The sequence below is a fragment of the Hypomesus nipponensis genome, chromosome 23, assembly GCF_054491055.1.
Source record: "Hypomesus nipponensis isolate SF chromosome 23, ASM5449105v1, whole genome shotgun sequence".
In the NCBI taxonomy this organism is placed as follows: domain Eukaryota; kingdom Metazoa; phylum Chordata; class Actinopteri; order Osmeriformes; family Osmeridae; genus Hypomesus; species Hypomesus nipponensis.
The window spans coordinates 2,284,978-2,307,743 of NC_140383.1; the positions used below are offsets into that span (position 1 = coordinate 2,284,978).

Genomic DNA, 22,766 nt, shown 5'->3' on the forward strand with positions numbered 1-22,766 from the left:
TCCAGTTGCCTATTACATAATCCAATTGGTGTCACGGGCTGAAATGGAAGATCGCACAACACGTCAATATCGCGTTAATCATGGGAATGTCTACGTTACTACAAGGCGGTAAATAAGATGTGAAATGTAAGAGATAAATGTAATTCCCCCACACGGTGGCGTCAGATTGCCTGCTACCGACATTTATGAACTCAAGGATGGCGCGGGCGAGGCAGACGCAGTTAAACAAAAGCCTGTTGCTTGCTTGAGCGTTCAGAGTAGGCTACTAGGAACGTTACTTGCGTCGCTGGCAGATACAAGTTGGACTACTTTCTTACTTAATCTTGTACCTCTTAACTTTCATAAAGTGGAAACAGCGGGTTGAGCGGTAGCTCATTCATAAAACGTATAGGTTATATTTTTACACAATGCAAAGCTGAAATGTCTCTATCATCTGAGATGGAGAAGATTTCTACAGAGGATGATTGCGTGGATTCCGGCGCAGAGACCGGAGGGTGAGTTAAAACGTGGGAGAGAAGGGGAGGGGAAACTGAAGTTAACAAATCTTAAAAACCCGTTTTTCTGATCATATTCATAGAAAAAATATTTAGTGGTTCGTCAGTGTATGCGTTGATATTAATTAATGCAACTGTCTAGCAACCAATGTCTGTCTCTTTAATGTATAGCCTATAGAATAGTACAGAAAGCTCTTTACTAATCAAATTCACCTAACTAATTTTCGTTGGCAGGGTACATAATAACGTAAGGGCTGAAGAATGCAAAATATTATTTTTGCAGCAGGGCCACAATATTTAATTTTGATAGGAAAAGTTCCCGTGCTCAGATTACATCCATATGCCATGAGTAAATCCGGATTGTTCTGCCGGGATTTAAGCTTAATGCTTTTATGGAAAGTAGCTAGCAATTAGGCTACTTTAATCATCAACACATTTAGGATAATGAGAGTGCTTTCTTCTGAGGAATTAAGCTTAGTGAGGGAAACATTTATGGAATATGATTAAATGCCAATTGATAACAGATATTGGGATTGAATGTCATATTTTCTGAATATGTAATTCACTTTGTTTTCAGCTACTAGACAAAGATGTCCCCTGGTTGGCCTTTTGGTATGTTTTTGATGGCTTGGTGTCATACAGTAGTAATGTGTGTGTGTGTGGGTGTGTGTTGGGGGGTTTGGGTGTGTGTGCGTGATTAGACAGAGAGAGAGAGCGAGAGAGAGAGGAGGGTAAGAAAGAAGAAGAACCATGACCCTCTACAATTTCTTCAATTGCTTTTCATCAAAAACTCATTCTGTAATTTTTCATGCTCGACAAAGGTTTTTGGCCGAAAAGGTAAAAGACAGTCTAAAGAGCATATAGTGGCTAAATAAACAACATGTGTGTGTGTGTGTGCGTGTGTGTGAGTCAGGGGTTATTGTGTATGTGTGTGTGTGTGTAGGAAGCAGGGTGCTGTACTGGCCTGGAAAGTGCTGATGGGACAGGGAAATCCAGGGATTCTCCCCTGATAACCTAACTCTCAAACGGGGTCACATCCTCTCTGGAATATTACCAGATTTATCCTCTCACCCCAAGTCTCTCTCTCCCCCCTCTCTTCCCCTCTCTTCCCCTCTCTCTCTCTCTCTCTCTCTCTCTCTCTCTCTCTCTCTCTCTCTCTCTCTCTCTCTCTCTCTCTCTCTCTCTCTCTCTCTCTCTCTCTCTCTCTCTCTCTCTCTCTCTCTCTCTCTCTCTCTCTCTCTCTCTCTCTCTCTCTCTCTCTCTCTCTCTCTTATCAGTAGTTCTTCTTGCATCTAAATGTTTTCGTTTCTCTCCCTTTGTCTGTCTCTCTGCTGCCTTCCCACACTTTACATTTGTCCATCTTTAATCTCACTACACCTCTCTCTCTCCATCCTCCTGTTCTATGGCATAGACAACAGTACATACATTAATCTAATAATAGGGCACTAAGTCCTTCATATTGTACCATTTAAACACAGTTAACCCCTGAGCGACTTGCTCTTGGGGGGAACTTAATATGCATGACTGGCTTTTGTTGAACTTAGCCTCAGTTTTGTTTATTTCTCTGGATGGAGATGAAGCGAGGCGGCGTGGCTGTGGTCTTTAGCAGGACTAGAAACGAGAGAGTATGGCTAACAGGGCGCTAGCTAGCCTGCCAAAAGCTCCTTAGAGAGCACTCAATACGGACCCCCACTCAGAGGACCCATAAACCTGGAGTATTAGCGCTTTAGCGCCCCCCCCCCCCTTTATGGGGGGGCCCCTCAGGTCCTTGGCGTTTTCATCCCCCTGTTTCTACTACCGTGGTGTGTGTGCTGTGCTGTGTGTGCTGTGTGTGTGCTGTGTGTGCTGTGCTGTGTGTCCTGTGCTGTGTGTGTGCTGTGTGTGCTGTGTGTGCTGTGCTGTGTGTGCTGTGTGTGTGCTGTGTGTGCTGTGCTGTGTGTCCTGTGCTGTGTGTGCTGTGTGTGCTGTGTGTGCTGTGCTGTGTGTGTGCTGTGTGTGCTGTGTGTGCTGTGCTGTGTGTGTGTGCTGTGTCATTTTGTGGGGGCTTGCTTCTTTTTCTCTGTATTTAGTCTGTCTCTCCTCTCTCTTCACTTCTACTCTCTTCCCCCGCTCTCCCTCAATCTCCCTCCTTCACTATGTCTCTATACCTCTCTGTGTATCCCTCTTCACCCCAGCCCTCCCTCCGTCTCTCCATCTCTTGTGCTCATTAGGCTGCTAATGCCTGCTAGCCAGATTAATGACCCCCTCCAATAGGAAATGTCCCCCCTCCTTGATTTCCTCCACTTCCGATTGGTTTATTGGGTTTGGGTCGAGCGACACTGAGGGTATGTGTCTGGAGAGAGAGACAGAGTCTCTCCAGACACATGGTTGTCTGATGGGTCACATGACTGTCTCAGGTAGTGCTGGGAAGAATCATTCAAGCATTATCACATGATCATATTATCACATTATGCCATCCTTGCAGCATTCTCCAAGCATAGGTCCACTGCAGCGGGGTAGGTTCTGTTTGATGCTATACAGGCAGTATCGGTTTAAATAAGTAAAGGTAAATTATATATATATATGTGTGTGTGTGTGTATTCCACGCACAACCCATTCTAAAAGTGAGCTTATGCTTTGAATTATCTTCATGTGGAGTTCATTTATTTGTTCTTCTCAGTTTTGGAAAGGAGCATGCAGAAACCATGCCACATTTGTATAATTGATCTGAAGCCTGAAAACAAAAATGCCATTTGGTCTGGAAGTACTTTGCGCAGTCAAATAGCAAGACATCGATTGTGTGCGTGTGTCCTGTACTTAACACCTGTCTGAATGGATAGGAGTCAACCTCAAGCCCACTTGTACACTCTAGACTGATGTGCAGGCTAGGCTATGCTGCATCGTACGGTGTGCTGCTTCGTAGGTAGTGGATGTGCTGTGTCCTGATAGAACACACTAACCTGTCCCTCCTGCAGTAGTGTTTAGCCAGATGTCATTGTACTTTGAACTGAGAAACAAGTTTTTAATCACTCTTAACAGTGCGCTCTCTCTCTCTCTCTCTCTCTCTCTCTCTCTCTCTCTCTCTCTCTCTCTCTCTCTCTCTCTCTCTCTCTCTCTCTCTCTCTCTCTCTCTCTCTCTCTCTCTCTCTCTCTCTCTCTCTCTCTCTCTCTCTCTCTCTCTCTCTCTCTCTCTCTCTCTCTCTCTCTCTCTCTCTCTCTCTCTCTCTCTCTCTCTCTCTCTCTCTCTCTCTCTCTCTCTCTCTCTCTCTCTCTCTCTCTCTCTCTCTCTCTCTCTCTCTCTCTCTCTCTCTCTCTCTCTCTCTCTCTCTCTCTCTCTCTCTCTCTCTCTCTCTCTCTCTCTCTCTCTCTCTCTCTCTCTCTCTCTCTCTCTCTCTCTCTCTCTCTCTCTCTCTCTCTCTCTCTCTCTCTCTCTCTCTCTCTCTCTCTCTCTCCTGCAGGTCTGATTACAGTCCCATGTCCTCAGTGAGCAGTAAGTAAACCAATGCCGGCATTAAAACATCTCAGCTAGCAACACACAGTCATCTGTCAGACACACACACGCACACGCACACGCACACGCACGCACACACACACACACACACACACACACACAAACACACACACAGAGGGACCATTAGTCTGTGACTGTCTTTATCTCCCTTATGCACACTGGCACTGCAAACACACACTCCCATCTATGGAAAGGAGGGAGGGGTTACAGTTAGTGTCAGTAGTGGTGTGTCTGTGTTCATGTGTGTGTGTGTGTGTGTGTGTGTGCGGAGGGGGATAGTTGTAAATTGCTTGTGGTTACAGCTCAGTGCAGGGTTTAGCACTCCCCAGGGGGGTATTGAGCACAGGAACGGGCTAGCCAGAGAGGAGCTAGCAGGAGTAGGCCCCTTGGGTACACAAGCATCTTATTGCTGTGTGTGTGTGTGTGTGTGTGTGTCTGTGTGTGTGTGTCTGTGTGTGTGTGTCTGTGTGTGTACGTGTGTTGATACACAAGAGAATAAGAGTGAGTGAGTGTAAGAGAGAAGTGACAGAATATAAGTAAAAAGAGAGAGTGTGTATGTGAGAGTGTGTGTGTGTATACATGTATGTGAGAATGTGTGTGTGTGTGTGTCCTCAGCCTCCCCAGCAGTGTTGCCAGGGTCAGGCCTTTCACAGTGGAAGGATTATGTCCAATATTAGTCCATTAATCTGGGCTCCAGGATGCAGTTATCCCCTCGGCCTGGGCTCAGGAAGCAGCAGGCCCACACAGACACACGGCCGCATGGACGACCCCACCACAGCACCCTGCCCCGGGCTCCAACACACACACACACACGCTTCATTCCTGTGTCTGGCATTATCTGATCCACCACTGCCAACTATTGTCTCTGTCCTAGCAGCAGGATAGGGTGGAAACACACACACACACACATGACTACACCTACACACATGCCTACACACACAGAGTTAAATAGACACAGTCAGACAAACAGACAAAAGGCTCTACATGGAGGCATGTGTCCACAAAATAACAGCCACACATGGTTGTCGTCTCCTGGAAAGCGCCGTGAAAACCCTCCTGTCTCCCAAGGTCTCGTCGTTTCTGTGAAGAGGACTGAGACAGACTCATAGAGGAGCAAGGCAGAGATATCTCAGTTGCCTTGGTGATAGATTTGAAGGACGTCATACCTGAGTAGAGACTCAAACAACAGCGTGATATTTCTGTGAATAGCTAGTCTGATGGGAACGCACTTGTGTGTGAGAGAGAGAGGCTATACATCACTGTGCTGGCCCCATCATGGTGTGTTTGTCTGCGGGTACATGTAGGTTTTGGAGTCTGAGAGAGACTCTTGTTTTCACAGGTGGTTTTAATCCCCTGGCTACCATTTCCTGACCTCTGACCCCTAGCCTATATCGCTTCCTGTTGTTAAAAATACTTGTACCTCTAATTGTCTAACTCTGCATTAAAGCTCCAATTAAACTCCAATTAGTAGACCTGTGTGAGGCTACGCTGACATGGGCTTTAGAAGGAAACATCAGAATTCCCAAATCCTTATAGATAAACATTGATGGATGCATTTATCCTATACATATGAACAGGGAATCTCCCATTGGAAAATGTATTAATAGTGTTGGTCACTGTGATAGTCATGGTCTCATGAATGTGAACACAGGTACGCACAACAGTCAGGGATGTGGGAGTCTACAGGGCAGAGGTCAAACCCTACGGTCATAAGGCCAAGTACTCACGACTCATATGAAGTCTTCTCCTAAACAGGCCTGGTCCCACACCATACAGCTCAATAGTCTGACCCTCCTATTAGTGCACAGTCAACCTCTCCTACTGATGAGTGTGTGTGTGTGCGCGTGTGTGTGTGTGGGCCGGGCCAGGGGGATCAGACTGGGAGACTCCTAACCTCCTGTGTTTGTAGTGAACGCCTGCAGGCTAGGAGAGGTTAAAGGTCAATCTGAAACAACACACAGACTGGAGCGAGAGACACACAAACACCCCCCCACACATACACACGGACACACACACTAACACACACATGATCCGCACACAGGATACGTACAGCAACACAGACCGCAGCACACGTGTCATACATCATTGAACCATTCATCACACAACATATCTTCTATCCTGTACAGTTTACTTCTAACATACAGTATATCTTCAAACCCTATCCATGGAGCTGCTGGGACAGTATGGATTATAGGTGGACTGCAGAGACCGTGTCCTGGTTAGTTTACAGCAAAACGTGCAGTGTTAGCAGCGAAAGAGTAGTCGGGATGAGAACAGTTCAGAAAACAATCCACCGTCTCCCTAAACATCACCCAATGAGTGGAAGTAAATAAAGAAAAGGAAGTCAGACAGACAAAGAAACATCCCACTGAATGACTAGATTCATCCCTTCCTGGTAGCCAGAACTGACAGGCAGCTAACAAAAGCAGAGGGGAGATGTGTGGAGGGGTGTCTGTGAGCGAGGCAGAGAGCCAGCCTGTCGGCAGCAGATGGGCCGTGTGTCTAGTCCAGACAGGGGAGAGTGAGATGAAGCTGACTCCCAGACCTGGAGCTCCCAGGACCAATGGACTCAGTTTGTTCTGTCTACTCTATAACATGGATACGATGTATGTGAGTCTGTCATACAATGTCTGAAGAAAGAGAAAACAAAAGTGAACATGCACTCATGAAGTCACACACACACCCACACATACACACACTCTATAGAAGGTGAGGAGAGACAAGGAGACCACAGTGGAAAAAACCATCACTGTTTTTCACAATGTCGCATACCTACCTTAAAACAGTTGCTCTCTGCTAGTGATATTACATTTGACTGTGTGGTGGTTAAATAATCTACAATGAAACAGTGTAGTAACGTACAGAAAACCACAGACAGCTGAGCATTTACTACACAGCCTGGCTACCTACATAATAACTACAAGCATGTGCCACGCTTGACAAAAGCACCCACCCTCCCACCCGCCAGTAGTAATGGTACATCCTGTACTCAACTGAAATGAGTGGTTAGACTTGAATGGATTGTTCCACTGGATGTCCAAATGGGGCATATCCATCTATGACATTCATTCATTCCCTTTGACCCTGCGCCAGCCCGCAGCTTTCTGTTTATTGAACGGTTGAGGTTTACGATCCAGCTCACTCTGACCCCGACCACCGGCATAGGCCCGGTATCACGGATGACGCACTCGGACGCTTTCACATGACAGCAAGCCCATATCGTCTTACACACCAGACCACTGGAAATGAACTCAGCGCAGAACAGTCAAGATGAATTGCACCTGATGGACCCAAGACCACCCCTGACTGTAAACACACACACACACACATACACACACACCCACACACACCCACCCACACACACACACACACCCACACACACACCCACACACACACCCACACACACACACACACCCACACACACACACACCCACCCACACACACACCCACCCACACACACACACACACACACACACACACACACCCACACACACACACACACACACACACACACACCCACTCCCGTTCCAACCAGTACGATCTCCGTTGATTGAGCAGGACAGGTGAAATGCGGGCTGCATCACCGACACTCTGCATCACAGGCACTCTGCATCACAAGCACTCTGCATTAAGTGTTTCCAAATGTTTGGTCTCAGCGGCGTTTGAAGGACAAGGTCATGGTCCCACCGAACATGCTGCTGTCTGCTGTTCCCTTACAGGCTCATTGAACCAGTGTCATCGCTTGGCCTATTTTTGGCGCCGACTTTGAAAGGATCTCCCATCTATCCCCCCTCCTCTCTCTCACCTCCTCTCTCTTTCCCCCCTCTCTCCCCCGGCCCTTGGTTTGCTCCCTCTACCCAGTCGTCTGTCCTCTTAAAGAGCCGTCTGAACACCAGGCCTGCATGAAGGTGGACTCTGAACACAGTATTTACATCCAGTGTAAGAACACTGTGTTCCCCTCCACAGCTCCACTGGCAGCTCACAGTGTTACGTCATGCTGCAGCACAGTTACACCATATCACCGTCATGAAACCCAACTGCTCGGTCAGTGGACGGGCGCCACGTCAGAATGATTTCAGAAGCGGATCGGACCGGATTGGACTTCACAGGCTTTTGGTTTGAAGATTGAAAAAGCACCTTGGAAGTCTGAATAACTTTCGAAAACCGCTTTGGTGACATCATAGTCAGAACGTGTACAATAACAGCGGCTGCGCCACATTATGGCAAGTTGAAGCGTTGGGTTCGACTTCACCGGGCACCCGTCGAAAGTGACGTAGCAGTTTTGGAACGTTTCTTCTAAAGGGGCCCCCATCTTGAATTTCTTACCCCTTTTGTTTTGACTTACATCCAGAGACAACCTAGCTCAAGCTTCCCTGGAGACGCACATACACACACACACACACACACTGCTTAATTGGTTATTGGGCAGCCTTATGTGCACCTTTCTGTCTTCCTCACTCATTAACATCTGTGCTAGTGTCTCCATGCATGTATTGGTGGTTAAAGCATGTGTGTGTGTGTAAGCATGTGTGTACTGGATGTGTATAGGCAAGCGTGTGTAACATATGTTCAGGGCGTGTGTGTGTCTCAGTTAGGTCCAGTCAGAACATCAATAGAGAGAGCTTGGAGACGAGAGATTAAAAGATTAGTGACACACTGCTCTAGAGCTTTCCAAACACCCTGTCCTACCCTCTCCTAGGAGGCCCTGGGTAAGGTAAGCTGTAATTCATTAAGTCTGGAGACATGGATTTTGTTTAACCCTTAATGAAGGAGGCAACTAATGCTTTTGGCTTACTGTATTTACTTTTGTGGGATTATTTGGATTTTGATTATTCCTGTTACTGAACGTATGTGAGTGTGTATGCTTATCTATTCACAGCCTGGTTAGGTACTGGTTTACTTCATCTATTCACAGCCTGGTTAGGTGCTGGTTTACTTTATCTATTCACAGCCTGGTTAGGTACTGGCTTACTTTATCTATTCACAGCCTGGTTAGGGTTAGGGTTAAAGAGAAAAACACATTTAAACTTACTGTCAAAGAGACGTACACTGAAGCTAACAAGATCAGTTAGTATTACTGTGTGTTTGTGTGTGTGTGTGTGTGTGTGTGTGTGTGTGTGTGTGTGTGCTTCTCCATGCTTTATCCATTGACCTAACCCAGATACCGGGTATTTGTTGATCCAACCACTTTCATCCCATATGCCTGAGACTGTGTCTCCAGATCTGTCTGATGAGAATGTTGGGAGAGCGCTGGTACAGCAGCTCCTGTACTCCCTGAAAGGACAGCCAGCCTCGAGGGACGGCTACTTTGTTACCCTCGTGTTCCCCAAGCTGCTCACACGCTCAGCGAACACCCTCGTTCGCTGGGCTGTGGCTCGCTGGTCTGTGGCGTTGGCAACGGAAAAGAAACCCCTGTGTGGCCTTTCCCTCGCCCCTGAATGACCCCTGACCTTCTGGGACAAATGAACTGGGACGAGCCCCTTGAGTCAGAGAGAGAGAGAGAGAGAGGGTGGGGGGGAGAGAGAGGGGGCAGAGAAAGGGAAGGAGAAAGAGGGTGGGAGAGGGATAAAAAGAGAGGGACAGAAAGGAGAGAGAGGGAAAGTACAAGGAGGCAAAAGAACTGGCAGAACGCAGAGAGAGAGAGAGAGACTGTGAGTGTCTGGTTGTGTGGGTGTGTTGCGGCCGTGCAAGCCATGCAAAACCTTTTTAGAGAAAGGTATAAAAAGCAGAACATCTGAACGAATCTGCTGGGCTGACACCTGGAGTGCAGGGCAGCAGTCACAGTGTGATCTCAACATCACCTGTCCCTCCCAGGTGAGGGGGTCAGGGGGAGGGCACACCTTGTTGAGGCTTCCTGCTGGGGTTCTCCGGAACATTCCTCTGGGTTCACTAATGACCTTCTAATGGAACTAATGAGCCTGGCCAGACACCACAGCACAGGGGCCCAGAAGGGAGGGGGGAGAAGGGAGGGGGGAGAAGGGAGGGGGGAGAGAAAGGAGGGAACAGGAAGTGAAAGCAGGAAGGTGGAGGGAGGGTTGAGAAGAGAGGATGGAGAGAGGGTTGAGGAGAGATGATGGAGGGAGGGTTGAGGAGAGAGGATGGAGGGAGGGAGGGTTGAGGGAGTTGAGCAGAGAGGATGGAGGGAGGGTGGCAGTGAGAAACGTTGGTAATGGGGGGTTTCCAACAGGTAAACGGAGGGATGGAGAAAGGAGGGAACAGGAAGTGAAAGCAGGAAGGTGGAGGGAGGGTTGAGAAGAGAGGATGGAGAGAGGGTTGAGGAGAGATGATGGAGGGAGGGTTGAGGAGAGAGGATGGAGGGAGGGAGGGTTGAGGGAGTTGAGCAGAGAGGATGGAGGGAGGGTGGCAGTGAGAAACGTTGGTAATGGGGGGTTTCCAACAGGTAAACAGAGGGATGGAGAAAGGGGAATGGAAGGAGGAGAGAGTTTGAAACTCTGGAGGCAGAGAAGGAGGAATAATGAAGGGGGGAGGATTCCGTGTAAAATGGAGGGTGGGTGCAGAGGAAGAGAGAACGTACCAGAAATGAGAGAGACTTTCGTTCCCAGCATATTAACTTACTGAGGTTCTCTCAAAGCAATGGCTGCACTCAATTAGCGCAGTATGGCCTAACATTTCAGACATGTCACTATTGTGCACAGTCAGCTATTCTTAAATGTCTCTCTTGCAGTCAGATGTATTCCAGTCAATACTTTTGGCTGCAGTTACCACGGCTGACTATCAGTTGTTTTCTAACCTCCTTCCCTCCGTGTGTGAAGGTGACTTCTCCATGGGGGATCTCCAGGACCCCTTCCTGGTCAGTGTCCACCTCATCAGTGACCCGGGCCAGGGCAAGACCCTCCAGCGTGCTGCCGACGGAGTCCTCTCCTGGCTCCACCCCCAGCTGCAGCTCTTCCGCGTCTCCGAGCGCACGTGTCGCCAGGCACGCCGCCCCTCTGCCGCCGCCAAACGCCAGTCCTCGCAGTGCCCGCCCCCGTCGTCCCTCTCCTCCAATCACGGCCCCCCACAGTGCCAGCCGGCCCTGGCCATCATCCTCTTCCTGCAAGAGTCGGACGGCGGCGAGGAGCAGATGGCCGCGCTGCACCGCGCCCTGCAGCGGCCGCCCTGGCGCTTCCACCACACGGAGCGCGTCAGCGGCGGGAGGCACGTGCTGCCGCTGGCCCCCGGCAGCCAGGACTTCTTCACCCTGGCCCCCGGCACGCCCTTGTGGGCGGTGCGGCAGGTGCACTACGGGAAAGAGATTGTGCGCTTCACCGTGTACTGCCGCTACGACAGCTTCCCCGACCAAGTGAGGCTGTACCGGCTGTTGCTGCGGAGACGTCTGGCCCAGAGGAAGGAGGACTTCTGCTTCCTGGTGGTTTACTCCAACCCCGACACAGAGATCCAGCTATCCTTCAAGCGGTTGCCGCGGGGACAGAGCCCGGTTGCCACGGAGTCGTCGGTGATGGAGGTGCGTGTGAGAGACGTGGGGGCGCTGGTGCCCCTCCTGCCGCACCCCTGCAGCCCCATCAGCGAGGCGCGCTGGCAGACAGAGGACTACGACGGGAACAAGATCCTGCTGCAGGTGTGTCTTTGTGTGTGAGTTTGTGTGTGTGTGTGTGAGTGTGTTGGGGGCATGATGAGAGTGAGCAGGTTTCATGTATGTGCTGATGTACATGAGTGTGTGTCAGTGTGCGTGGCGTGATTGTTCTTAACAGGTTCTTAGGTCTGTGTGTGTGTGTCTCACCAACAGAGGCGTGTGTTTCGTCTGTCACATGTGCATCCATCTATCTCTGAGCGTCTGTAATAAACACATGTCTCAGTTGTGCTCCTCCCTCTGGGCAGCGAGAGAGACAGTAATGCTTCACAGCATACCGCAGAGCTGCAGAGCTCTGACATGAGTTATTATCCACACAGCCTCTCCAAGCCTCTGTAGTGTGAAGCGTATTGTCTGCTTAGCAACAGTAATGAGCAAACAGCAGAAGAACAGTGAGCAATGTGATCAAGATGTTCCAGTCTGCTGATGGGCCCCAGTCTTCACACACACACACACACAGTCTCTCTCACACACACCCCCCACACTGAGGTTTGGCAGGGCATGACAGCCACAGTTGGTTGTCTGTCATGCTGGAGACTGCTTCTCCTCCTGTGTGGTTTGCTTGAGTGTGCGTCTCTGTGCTAACCCTAACATAAGGGTTATAAACTACATTCAGCTCTTCATCCAAAATGGAAAATGTATCACTTCTGAAACAATGTGCAGCCATCCTTATCAGCAGGGAAAGGGAGAGAGACAGAAGGAAAGAGAGAGTTCTGGCTGAGGGGAACGAACGGACAAAAATAACAGGCTCACTCAGCTGACAAAAGAGAATTGAGCCTCCTCCCTTTGCACCCTCTCCTACCCTCTCCTACCCTCTACTACCCTCTCCTACCCTCTCCTACCCCTCCATACTCCCTGCTCTGACCCTGGAGGGGTAAGGTTAGGTGTGGAGGTTAAGGTTAGGTGTGGAGGGTTAGGTGTGAAGGTTAAGGGGTTAAGGTTAGGTGTGGAGGGTTAGGGTTAGGTGTGGAGGTTAAGGTTAGGTGTGGAGGGTTAGGTGTGGAGGTTAAGGTTAGGTGTGGAGGGTTAGGTGTGAAGGTTAAGGTTAGGTGTGGAGGGTTAGGTGTGAAGGTTAAGGGGTTAAGGTTAGGTGTGGAGGGTTAGGGGTGGAGGTTAAGGTTAGGTGTGGAGGGTTAGGTGTGAAGGTTAAGGGGTGGAGGTTAGGTGTGGAGGTTAAGGTTAGGTGTGGAGGGTTAGGTGTGAAGGTTAAGGTTAGGTGTGGAGGGTTAGGTGTGAAGGTTAAGGTTAGGTGTGGAGGGTTAGGTGTGAAGGTTAAGGTTAGGTGTGAAGGTTAAGGGGTTAAGGTTAGGTGTGGAGGGTTAGGTGTGGAGGTTAAGGTTAGGTGTGGAGGGTAAGGTTAAGTGTGGAGGGTAAGGTTATGTGTGGAGGGTTAGGTGTGAAGGTTAAGGTTATGTGTGGAGGGTTAGGTGTGAAGGTTAGGTGTGGAGGTGTTGAGGTTAGGTGTTGAGGTTAGGTGTGGAGGTTAGGGTTAGGTGTTGAGGTTAGGTGTAAAGCTGTGCACTGCAGGGGCCATTGTCTGTGACCACCCTGAAGGAGATTCAGTCTAGTTCATACACTCACACTGAAAATACATTGTTTACACACACTGATCTGTAACACACACACAAAAGGACCACCAAGTGTGTGTGCGTGACTGCATACCTGTGTGCATGCATGCATAGATGTGGTTAAGCATCTGTGATTCCACAGATTCCACAGAATGTACCATTCCTACACAAGAACACACCCTTACCTGGCTTCTCACATACTCACTCTCTCTCTCTCACACACACACACGCCCATTCACACACACACAGCAGCTCTTGTTGCAGGCGTATCAGTATACAAGTGGATTGCTGTCAGAGGTCTGTTAGATAAGTTCTTCTGAAACTCCAAGCAGATTACAACTGACCCATTAAGATTGGAAGGACCCAACTAAAGGGGGGGTGGGGGTCATTTAAGATGACCAGTTCATGCTTGTTGCATTTAGAGTTAAAGCTAACTCACCCTTAACACCAGAAGAGCCTTAATTTATCGGTGTGGTTGGCTTTTCATGTTATTGTTTTATGTTCATAAAGTTAAGAACAAATCATAAAAAGGCTATAGAATGGAAAGTCATGCTTCCTTCAAATCACTCTTTTGGTAGACATATTACTGATACATTATAACACTTGCTGATTGCTTCATGTAAAGATTCCAAAACAGAGGATATGTTAGATGAGCAGGCATGTGTTGATCCAGAAACACAACAAGCCAAAGGGGAACCCCAACCCTAACCAGGAAGTGTGTTCAGTCAGAACCCTAACCAGGAAGTGTGTTCAGTCAGAAGGGTTCGGGTCAGCCTTTGTCTCAGGGTCAGTTCCATCTGACCCGGATTAGCCCTGGATAAATCAGGGCTCAGAGAGTGGCTCTCACCATCGCCACGACAACAGCCTCGTTACCCAGAACCCCCTGCTGCTTCCAGGGCAGCGTGGGTTGTCTGCACGAAAAGTTAACCAGCCTGAGTGTCAGGACCATGGATGAAGTCCATGCACAGAGACAATGACACACACACGGACAAACATGGATAAACACAGACACAGTCTCACACACACACACACTTCTCTCCTCTGGTGTCCCTACATCATCATTAGTATGTTCATCAAATGGTCCCCAGCAGACACGTCCTCCTCCCTCCGTCCCCAGGGTCACATCCCTCCGTCCCCAGGGTCACATCCTGCGCTCCTGTCCAGGGGAACCACATCCATCGTGTGAGAAATACAGCAGAGGATGAATGTCGGCTGGAGAAACAGGAAAGGATGTGTAGAGGGAGAGAGGGGATAAAGAAAGAAAGAAAACAAGGATGTAAGAAGTAACCGAGTAGATGTGTGTAAATGAAGGAGTGAAGGAGAGAGGCAGGGAGAGAGAAGAACAGAGGGGGTGTTTGTAGAGAGAGGAAATGAGAAAGAAAGTGCAGTGAGGTGTGGAGCAAGGAAACACTAGGACATTGTTTTTCTCTCTCTCTCTCTCTCTCTCTCTCTCTCTCTCTCTCTCTCTCACGCACACACAATCTCTCCCTGTCCACATACAATCACTTCCACACCCACACACACAATCACTCACCAGACATGACCCACACTCAGACATAATCACACACAATCTCACACACGCAAACCTGCATACTGGAGTCTGCACGCCCTCATGACCCCCCCCCCCACACACACACACAAACGCACACACACACACATTAGTTCCAGCCATCATCAAAGCAAAGGAAAACAAGCAGTTCAACATGAACAGCTACTGTAGTCGCTTAACAAGGCATCCACTTAACGAAGCATCCACTTAGCCAGCCAGCCGCCGTCTGTTTTAACAAGCCATTTGCCTAACGAGCTCGGCTTGGTAATTGTTGTTTTACAGCCTCTCTCCAAAACTCACAAATCACCCAGGTGAGCATTTTATACTGGTTTCCCCCATTGTGTAACGTAAGCTATCATATATATCGTAACGTCATCTTGTTTTTAAATCCAGCATTGTAAGAGGTTTTTTAAATATATATCACATTTAAAAAAGGTTTTATTGGACAACTGCAAGGACTGTCCTTGGCTTGTACCACACAGCCGAATGGTTGCGTATTATCACTGTCGAAGGGAAAGCTGGAGCTGCCACTGAAGCACACCTCCTCATGCACCTCTGGAAACAGCTGTCTGGAACCGTGTAGAGCAGTCAGGATGACTACCAGGGTTGAGAACCGTGTAGAGCAGTCAGGATGACTCCCAGGGTTGAGAACCGTGTAGAGCAGTCAGGATGACTCCCAGGGTTGAGAACCGTGTAGAGCAGTCAGGATGACTCCCAGGGTTGAGAACCGTGTAGAGCAGTCAGGATGACTACCAGGGTTGAGAACCGTGTAGAGCAGTCAGGATGACTCCCAGGGTTGAGAACCGTGTAGAGCAGTCAGGATGACTCCCAGGGTTGAGAACCGTGTAGAGCAGTCAGGATGACTCCCAGGGCTGTTTGGATGGAAAGAGAGGTGAGATGACAGGCATGAGAATAGCAACATGGAAAAGCCATCAAAGAAGAGGGGGAGGACGGAGGTTTGGGTGGAGGGGGGTGGGGGGGGTGGAAGGGATGGGGGGAGGGGAGAGGCGCTGGAGTTTGTCAATCAGACTTGTGAGGTTGGAGTGATTACTGCATGTCAACTAGCTGATGTGTGGTGAACAATGGGTTTAGCAGTCCATCAGTCACTTTACACAGAGAGAGAGAGACAGAGAGGGAGAAAGAGGGAGGGAGAGAGAGGGAAGGAGAGGGAGAGAGGTAAAGAGAGAGTGAGAGAGACAGAGGGGGAGAAGTCTAAGGACCGTAAGCACGTAGGAAGGAGGACGGGGTTGTTTTTGGACAGAACCATGTCTGCTCCTCCCTGTAATAAGGGTCGGCTGTGGGGGGAGGGGGGATGGGGGAGGGAGGAGGGGGGATGGGGGAGGGAGAAGGATCCAGGAGACATTGCAGCCCCCGCGGACGCAGACGAGTTCTCCAGCTGCCGGTGCAACTCATAAAGCGGTCAGGCTGGAAACCCAGAGGCCTCTTTAGTGGGCCCAGGGGTTTCCAGTCCCCTCATCCTCCCCACCCCTCACCCCACACCTCCCACTCCTCATCTTCCACTGAGGTGTCTATGTTGCTAAACAACTGTCAGAGAGCATCATTAGCGTGCACAACATGTCCATAGGGGACGAAACCGTAATTATTTTACCGAAAAGTAGGAATATTCTGTGTGGTTTTATCTGCTGTTCACATTTAGGGAGAATAACTGTCTTTGAAACAACACTTTACCAGGTTTCCTTATGGCTACTAAAAACACATTTCAGCAACATTGGCGTGGTCCGGTATTTACATCAGCTGTGATGTGTCTGCTTCCTGTCCCAGGTCCAGGGCGCCCGGTCCAAATGCTGGAACACAGCCGGTCAGGGCGGACATCTTGTGGACGACTCCTCCCCTTCCCCTTGCGAGCTGGTGGCAGCTCCGCCCCAGTCCGACCTGTTAGGCCGTGCCCCCGTCTCCACCCGAACCCGGCGATACCACCGTCAATCTCAGATCCGGACGCAGAGCCACGAGCCCAGGCTCCTGGCCTGCCAGGCTTCCCAGACCTCCCTGCCTCTGGCCTGGGAGGAGGGCGAGGGGGGGGACGAATGGGCTCCACAGCGCCACCCGGAGGCCTGGAGGACACAGTGGACCAGCCACCGCGCCAGCTCCCTCTTCTCCCTGCCCTCCACCCTGGGCCATGCCCGCTCCGCCTGCTCCTCCCCCGGGGCCCCGCCCAGCCCCCCAGCCCATTGCCACACCCTCCCCCACTCCCGCAGTGCCTCCCTGGTCCCGCCCTTCCGCCTGAACGTGGACGCTCTGATTGGCGCGGAGGAGACGGACGTGGACACTGGGATGACGGTGGACACTGGCAGCATCGTGGACCTATCGGTGGTGTCCGCTTATAACAAGCCCCGCCTCTCGCAAACGCCCCGCCCCGTATCTGCCCCGCCCGAAGACGTTGGACCGGTTCCCCCCGGGCGCGTCGTAACCAAGACAGCGACGTTAGGCCGGCCTCCGATCCCCATGAGAAGCAGCAGCCTCTCCTCCAAGAGCATGCCTGCTACCCTGCAGCGGTCCCGCCCCCAAAGTGCATGCCTGCCAATGAACGGGCATCTCACATGGAGTGACAACTCCCTCAGCCAATTGGACAGCACCAAGACCAGCAATGGGGAAGTGAAGCAGAACAGTGAGGATGATCAGGAGTTTTACATTTAAAAGACAGTGGAGTGGGTTAGAGATTAGAGACCAGTGAAGACTGTTTCTTTAGAAGTCTCAATTAAAGACATTAGAATTCCAGAGGCAGTTCAAAGACTTATTTATATGCCATTTCTATGTGATCGTATGATCCTTTTTTGTGTCTATCTGTGTTTCTGTGGTGTGTGGATACGATGAATTAATATTAAGTAAATATATGGTTTTAGTTTTCGTTGACAGGTATATATAAATTGTGATAAAATACATCTGGTTGTCTGTATAGCACAAATTAAAGTATACTTTTCAGACATAAATACTGAATCTCTCTGAATCTGCACCGATGTCATCACGTTCAGGCAGCAAAACTAAACTCAAAGGCTGCTGGGTATCAAAATACCTGCATGAGACAGAATCCATTGGGATTCCTTTAGCCCTAGAAGGTATGCATCAGTGTCTTTCTCTTCCTAGTGTTGAACTGGGGCAGAATACAGATTCTGGTAACCATCCTCCACCTGTCACTTCAGATTGATTAAGGGTGGTTAGGCAGAGGACACTAGGAGAGGAAGCCACAGTATTTAAGAAAGCCCCCACTGGCCTTCTCTTAATCGTTTTCTAAGTAATCGCCTCTAATGTGGGCCTGTGGTTGAGGCTCTGGTGGCATGCTAAATGCAGTGCTGCCCTCTTGTGGTAGTTGTGATTGTTTCTTAACAGGATCTTTTGTAAGTTGTCTATTTAATTTGATAGTATTGTTCTTTGGGGGGGGGGGGGGGAATCGGGAGGTTCCATGTCCATGAAACTCTCTTGGTTTAGAACGTGTTTGTGCATGAATTTAGAAATGACCTACTACTTGCTTGACGGTAAAAAAAATATAATTTAACATCCGAGTGAAGGCCACTTACTCTGGGAGAGTTTGAGGGATTTTGGACATTTCCTTCCTGGATCAAGGCCATTTCTGCGGTCAACAGACCCTTCTCTTGTAAGTCTAGAGTAAAGTGTTGCCGTAATGAAAGGTCCTGTTTTTGAGCAGAGCCAAAACATGACCTCACAGGCTCAGACATCTCCCAGCAGCATGTGAGCGTTTTACCAGGTGAGTGAGGGAGGCCTCACACTACAGCAGGGAAATCCCATAATACTCAACTTCTCATGGGTTGTTGCGGCGAGGTCTCCATGAGCTCTGCAGAGGTGATGTCACCGTCAACCAATCAGAGCGCAGCGTTGTATAAGCACATTGTTTTGCTTGTGGTTTCAGGGTTCTACAGAGGATAGCTACTTGCTGTTATAATCACAACAGCCCACCTAGTCTCTAATCAAGACTTCAGTCTGATTCAAGTGGTTCTCTTCTCCTTGAGAAGTGTTTGGTTCTTTAAGCCATTGATGAAAAAAAAAAAAAAAAAACTTCTGCAATCACGATCTTTCATCTTAGATTTTTTACCCTTTGTCAAAGAGGAAAGACACAAAGGAATACCAGCAAAGCTTCACCGAGAGCCGTTTCAGTTCCGCCTTCCAGTGTGATTAAACGGCTCCTCCTCAATCAGAACACTGGTTGTATAAAGGACAAGGTCCACTCCTCCTTCTCTTCCTCCGCTGGGTGAACGCTCATCACGGTGCTGACACGTGTGGAAGGGTGACTACGTGTCTGTCTGAAGTTCCCTCCACTCAAGCCTGTTCAACTATAGCTCTGTGACGGTTTCTGGGGTGATAAAGTGCAGTATCAAAAGATCTAGCCCTTCATATCCATCCTCCACATCCAGCCTCCAATGTCTAGCCTTTTATGCATCAGTCTGTAACCCACTGACCATCCCAGACCATCAGAATCCCTGTCATTACAATTTAGCGTGACCGCAGTCCCATGAACAACCTCCAGGGGGCACAGTCTGGCAGAGAAGCAGGCAGCAAGCCCACCACCACAGCAGACAGCCCACAGGATACGGATGAGAAACACACAGCTCCAGTCAGGCGATCATCAGGATCGTGCGCCTCCATCTGCTCTCCTCTCCGTCTACCACTGACAAAACGACAGAACGTAAGAACAATTATAACGTCGCAAAAAGTCGACTTCTTACATTTCCACACTGAAACAGCCCATCCCACACAATCTAAATATCAGCCCACAGATCCAGACACTAGCTACTGCACAGATCCAGACACTAGCTACTGCACAGATCCAGACACTAGCTACTGCACAGATCCAGACACTAGCTACTGCACAGATCCAGACACTAGCTACTGCACAGATCCAGACACTAGCTACTGCACAGATCCAGACACTAGCTACTGCACAGATTCAGACACTAGCTACTGCACAGATCCAGACACTAGCTACTGCACAGATACAGACACTAGCTACTGCACAGATCCAGACACTAGCTACTGCACAGATCCAGACACTAGCTACTGCACAGATACAGACACTAGCTACTGCACAGATCCAGACACTAGCTACTGCACAGATCCAGACACTAGCTACTGCACAGATCCAGACACTAGCTACTGCACAGATCCAGACACTAGCTACTGCACAGATCCAGACACTAGCTACTGCACAGATCCAGACACTAGCTACTGCACAGATCCAGACACTAGCTACTGCACAGATCCAGACACTAGCTACTGCACAGATACAGACACTAGCTACTGCACAGATCCAGACACTAGCTACTGCACAGATCCAGACACTAGCTACTGCACAGATACAGACACTAGCTACTGCACAGATCCAGACACTAGCTACTGCACAGATCCAGACACTAGCTACTGCACAGATCCAGACACTAGCTACTGCACAGATACAGACACTAGCTACTGCACAGATACAGACACTAGCTACTGCACAGATCCAGACACTAGCTACTGCACAGATCCAGACACTAGCTACTGCACAGATCCAGACACTAGCTACTGCACAGATCCAGACACTAGCTACTGCACAGATCCAGACACTAGCTACTGCACAGATCCAGACACTAGCTACTGCACAGATCCAGACACTAGCTACTGCACAGATCCAGACACTAGCTACTGCACAGATACAGACCCAGCCTCCCTGCTCCCCCCAGCCACACTGTAAAATATTTCACTGTAACTTTACAGTAAATTACTGGCTACTAGTTGCATTACTTTCACAGTAATTTTACAGTAATTTATTATAAATATTTCACAGTAATGTATTGCACGTTTCACAATAATGAACTGTTAACATTTCACAGTAAAATTCAATGCAACTACAGCGGTATATTGTAACTTCACAGTTGTCATGCCATTGGATTACTGTGATATAGCAGTATGTAGCTGTGGAATTACATCGTCTTGCTGTATATAAATTACAGTGATTGTCTTTTTTACTGTAAAAGTAATGCAACTAGTAGCCAGTAACTTACTGTACATTTACAATTTAAATAACACTGCAAAATACTGCAAATTTGACTTGTTAACTGTGATTTTACCACACAAATGTGCTTTGGAGTTGCTAAATTAAAAGTCAAAGCAAGAACAAAGACAACAAAGACAAAACTCATTTAAACTTTTTAATAATGATAACAAGTATTAAAATCACTATTAAATTCAACAATTTAACTTTCGGACTTCCCATGTACTGTTTTATATTGTTTACCATCAACCTGGAATTGGCTTCCATTGTAGGGGAGTGTAGCATGGGCCATCATAATTCTGACCATGATTCGTCATTAGGCTCATTAACGATCACTGCAAAAGATCTGCAGTCCCTGTGCTGAGACAGGAGAAGTTAGCAGAACAACCATCTCTCCAGCTCTCCATCGCAGCCATAGCCCACCTGAGAGGTCACGACAGTTAGCCAGACTCGTTAGATCAGAGAGGTATATTAACATCGCATCGTTTGAGTATCGTAAGAGTCGAGACTTCAGGACCCTGGGTTCTGGACTGGATGGAGTGCTACAGAGATGGCGTTCTGCTAGGTTCTCCTGTCTGCACCGGAACTTCAGCTCTTTTGCAGTGATTGTCTCCTATGTATGCACAGGGACACTGAAGCTGTTAGTGTCTCTTTTTATTACAGGTTTATTGTGCAACACTAGCTAGTTCACTCCAATGTTAATACTTAGCTATACAAATTACATTCGCGCTGAACCACAGCAGAGTTAGCTAATAGTTCATCCTAAATTTGGAGCTGGCAAAAACCTACACATTTGTATGTATAATTTGAACAGTACTTGCTACGAATCTTCAGCTGAGGCAACATACTCTGTTCCTATTTCACTGACGCCAGCAACCCAACTGTAGCTGAAGCATCGACCATGTGAGACTTAGCTAGCCATCAAACTAGACGAAAGTGTTTGCAATCATGACGGATTTAACGCTACTGGATTTGATTATTCAAATCAGTGAAGTACGTATTAACTGCACAAGTAAAACATAAGTACGCACAGAGATTGGTAGCAACTAAATTGGATGCCTGCAGATAGTTTACCTTACAGAGCAAAAGTCACGATCCTGGCAGGCAGCGCCGAGGTGAAATGGTTTGAAAAGAGAAACGGTTGGGAAAGCGCGAAAACTGACGTCATTTCCACCTCAAAACTAGTTCAAGTTTTACAGTAATGTAGTGGGTTATCTCAAAGGATGATTTTAAAATAGTATTTTACTGTGAAATAACCCAACAAAATGCAGTGAAATCCCAGTATCGTTTCATTCACAGTAACTTATTGTGTCTACATTGATTTCACAGTAAATTCTACATTACAACATGATATTGGGATTATTGCAGCTAAAGCCTGTAAAGTTATAATACAATGATTTATTGTGAAATATTGCAGTTAAATATTGTTGTTAAATCCTGGTAACATTTTACAGTGCAGGGAAACCCCCACCCTCCCAGCTCCCCCAAGTGTGAGAGTGAGGGTGGGTGTGAGGGTGGGACTGAGGGTGGGTGTGAGGGTGGGACTGAGGGTGGGACTGAGGGTGGGTGTGAGGGTGGGTGTGAGGGTGGGTGTGAGGGTGGGAGTGAGGGTGGGTGTGAGGGTGGGTGTGAGGGTGGGTGTCATGGTGGGACTGAGGGTGGGAGTGAGGGTGGGTGTCAGGGTGGGTGTGAGGGTGGGACTGAGGGTGGGTGTGAGGGTGGATGGCTCCCTGGATCACGGTGCCTCGGGGCTGTAATCCCGGTGGGGCGTACCTGGCGGATCTCTCTGGCGACACCGGCCCTCATCGCCCCGGCCCAGCGCACCGCCGTCCCTGCTAATCCCCCTCCAGGCCCAGCGGTCCAGCGGCCCGGGGACACAGGGCACCGGGGGTGACAGGCTCAGCCACGCCAAACAGCCAGCAGCACTCCTCGTAATGATGGGGATTACAATGTGTTGATCACACTGTTGACTGCTCAGAGTCAGCTCATGAAGATGTTCCGGGTTACTGAATGAGCCTGGGTCTGGGTCCGTCTGTAACCTGGGATTCAAAGGGTCTGTGCATTTGTGTGTGT

At 48.8% G+C, this 22,766-nt stretch overlaps 1 protein-coding gene and 1 long non-coding RNA gene across 3 annotated transcripts; one reads left to right on the top strand and one right to left on the bottom strand.

The window, feature by feature from the left end:
• Positions 1-31: 31 nt before the first annotated feature.
• fam124a (family with sequence similarity 124 member A) lies at positions 32-18,198 on the top strand. Its single transcript, XM_084688264.1, has 4 exons — positions 32-494; positions 3,932-3,963; positions 10,758-11,563; positions 16,475-18,198. Exons 1-4 carry the CDS (start codon positions 421-423, stop codon positions 17,345-17,347), a joined length of 1,785 nt encoding a protein of 594 aa, XP_084544390.1. The 5' UTR covers positions 32-420; the 3' UTR covers positions 17,348-18,198.
• On the bottom strand, positions 14,232-22,213 carry LOC146233568 (uncharacterized). 2 transcript variants are annotated; one of them, XR_014741574.1, is made up of 4 exons: positions 21,768-22,213; positions 18,226-19,331; positions 15,234-15,564; positions 14,232-14,355 (listed from the first exon to the last, which is right to left on the bottom strand). It is a non-coding gene; the product is annotated as an uncharacterized LOC146233568 (long non-coding RNA). The 2 variants fall into 2 exon arrangements; XR_014741573.1 differs by lacking the exon at positions 14,232-14,355 and having other exon boundaries at positions 14,812-15,564.
• Between the last annotated feature and the right edge of the window lie 553 nt (positions 22,214-22,766).

Bases quoted from the DNA above. Each gene is read 5' to 3' on its own strand.
- fam124a (XM_084688264.1), top strand. From the start codon at position 421: ATGTCTCTATCATCTGAGATGGAGAAGATTTCTACAGAGGATGATTGC. The intron at 3,964-10,757 runs GTAAGTAAACCA...CCGTGTGTGAAG, and splicing joins TCCCATGTCCTCAGTGAGCA to GTGACTTCTCCATGGGGGAT. The intron at 11,564-16,474 runs GTGTGTCTTTGT...TTCCTGTCCCAG, and splicing joins GGAACAAGATCCTGCTGCAG to GTCCAGGGCGCCCGGTCCAA.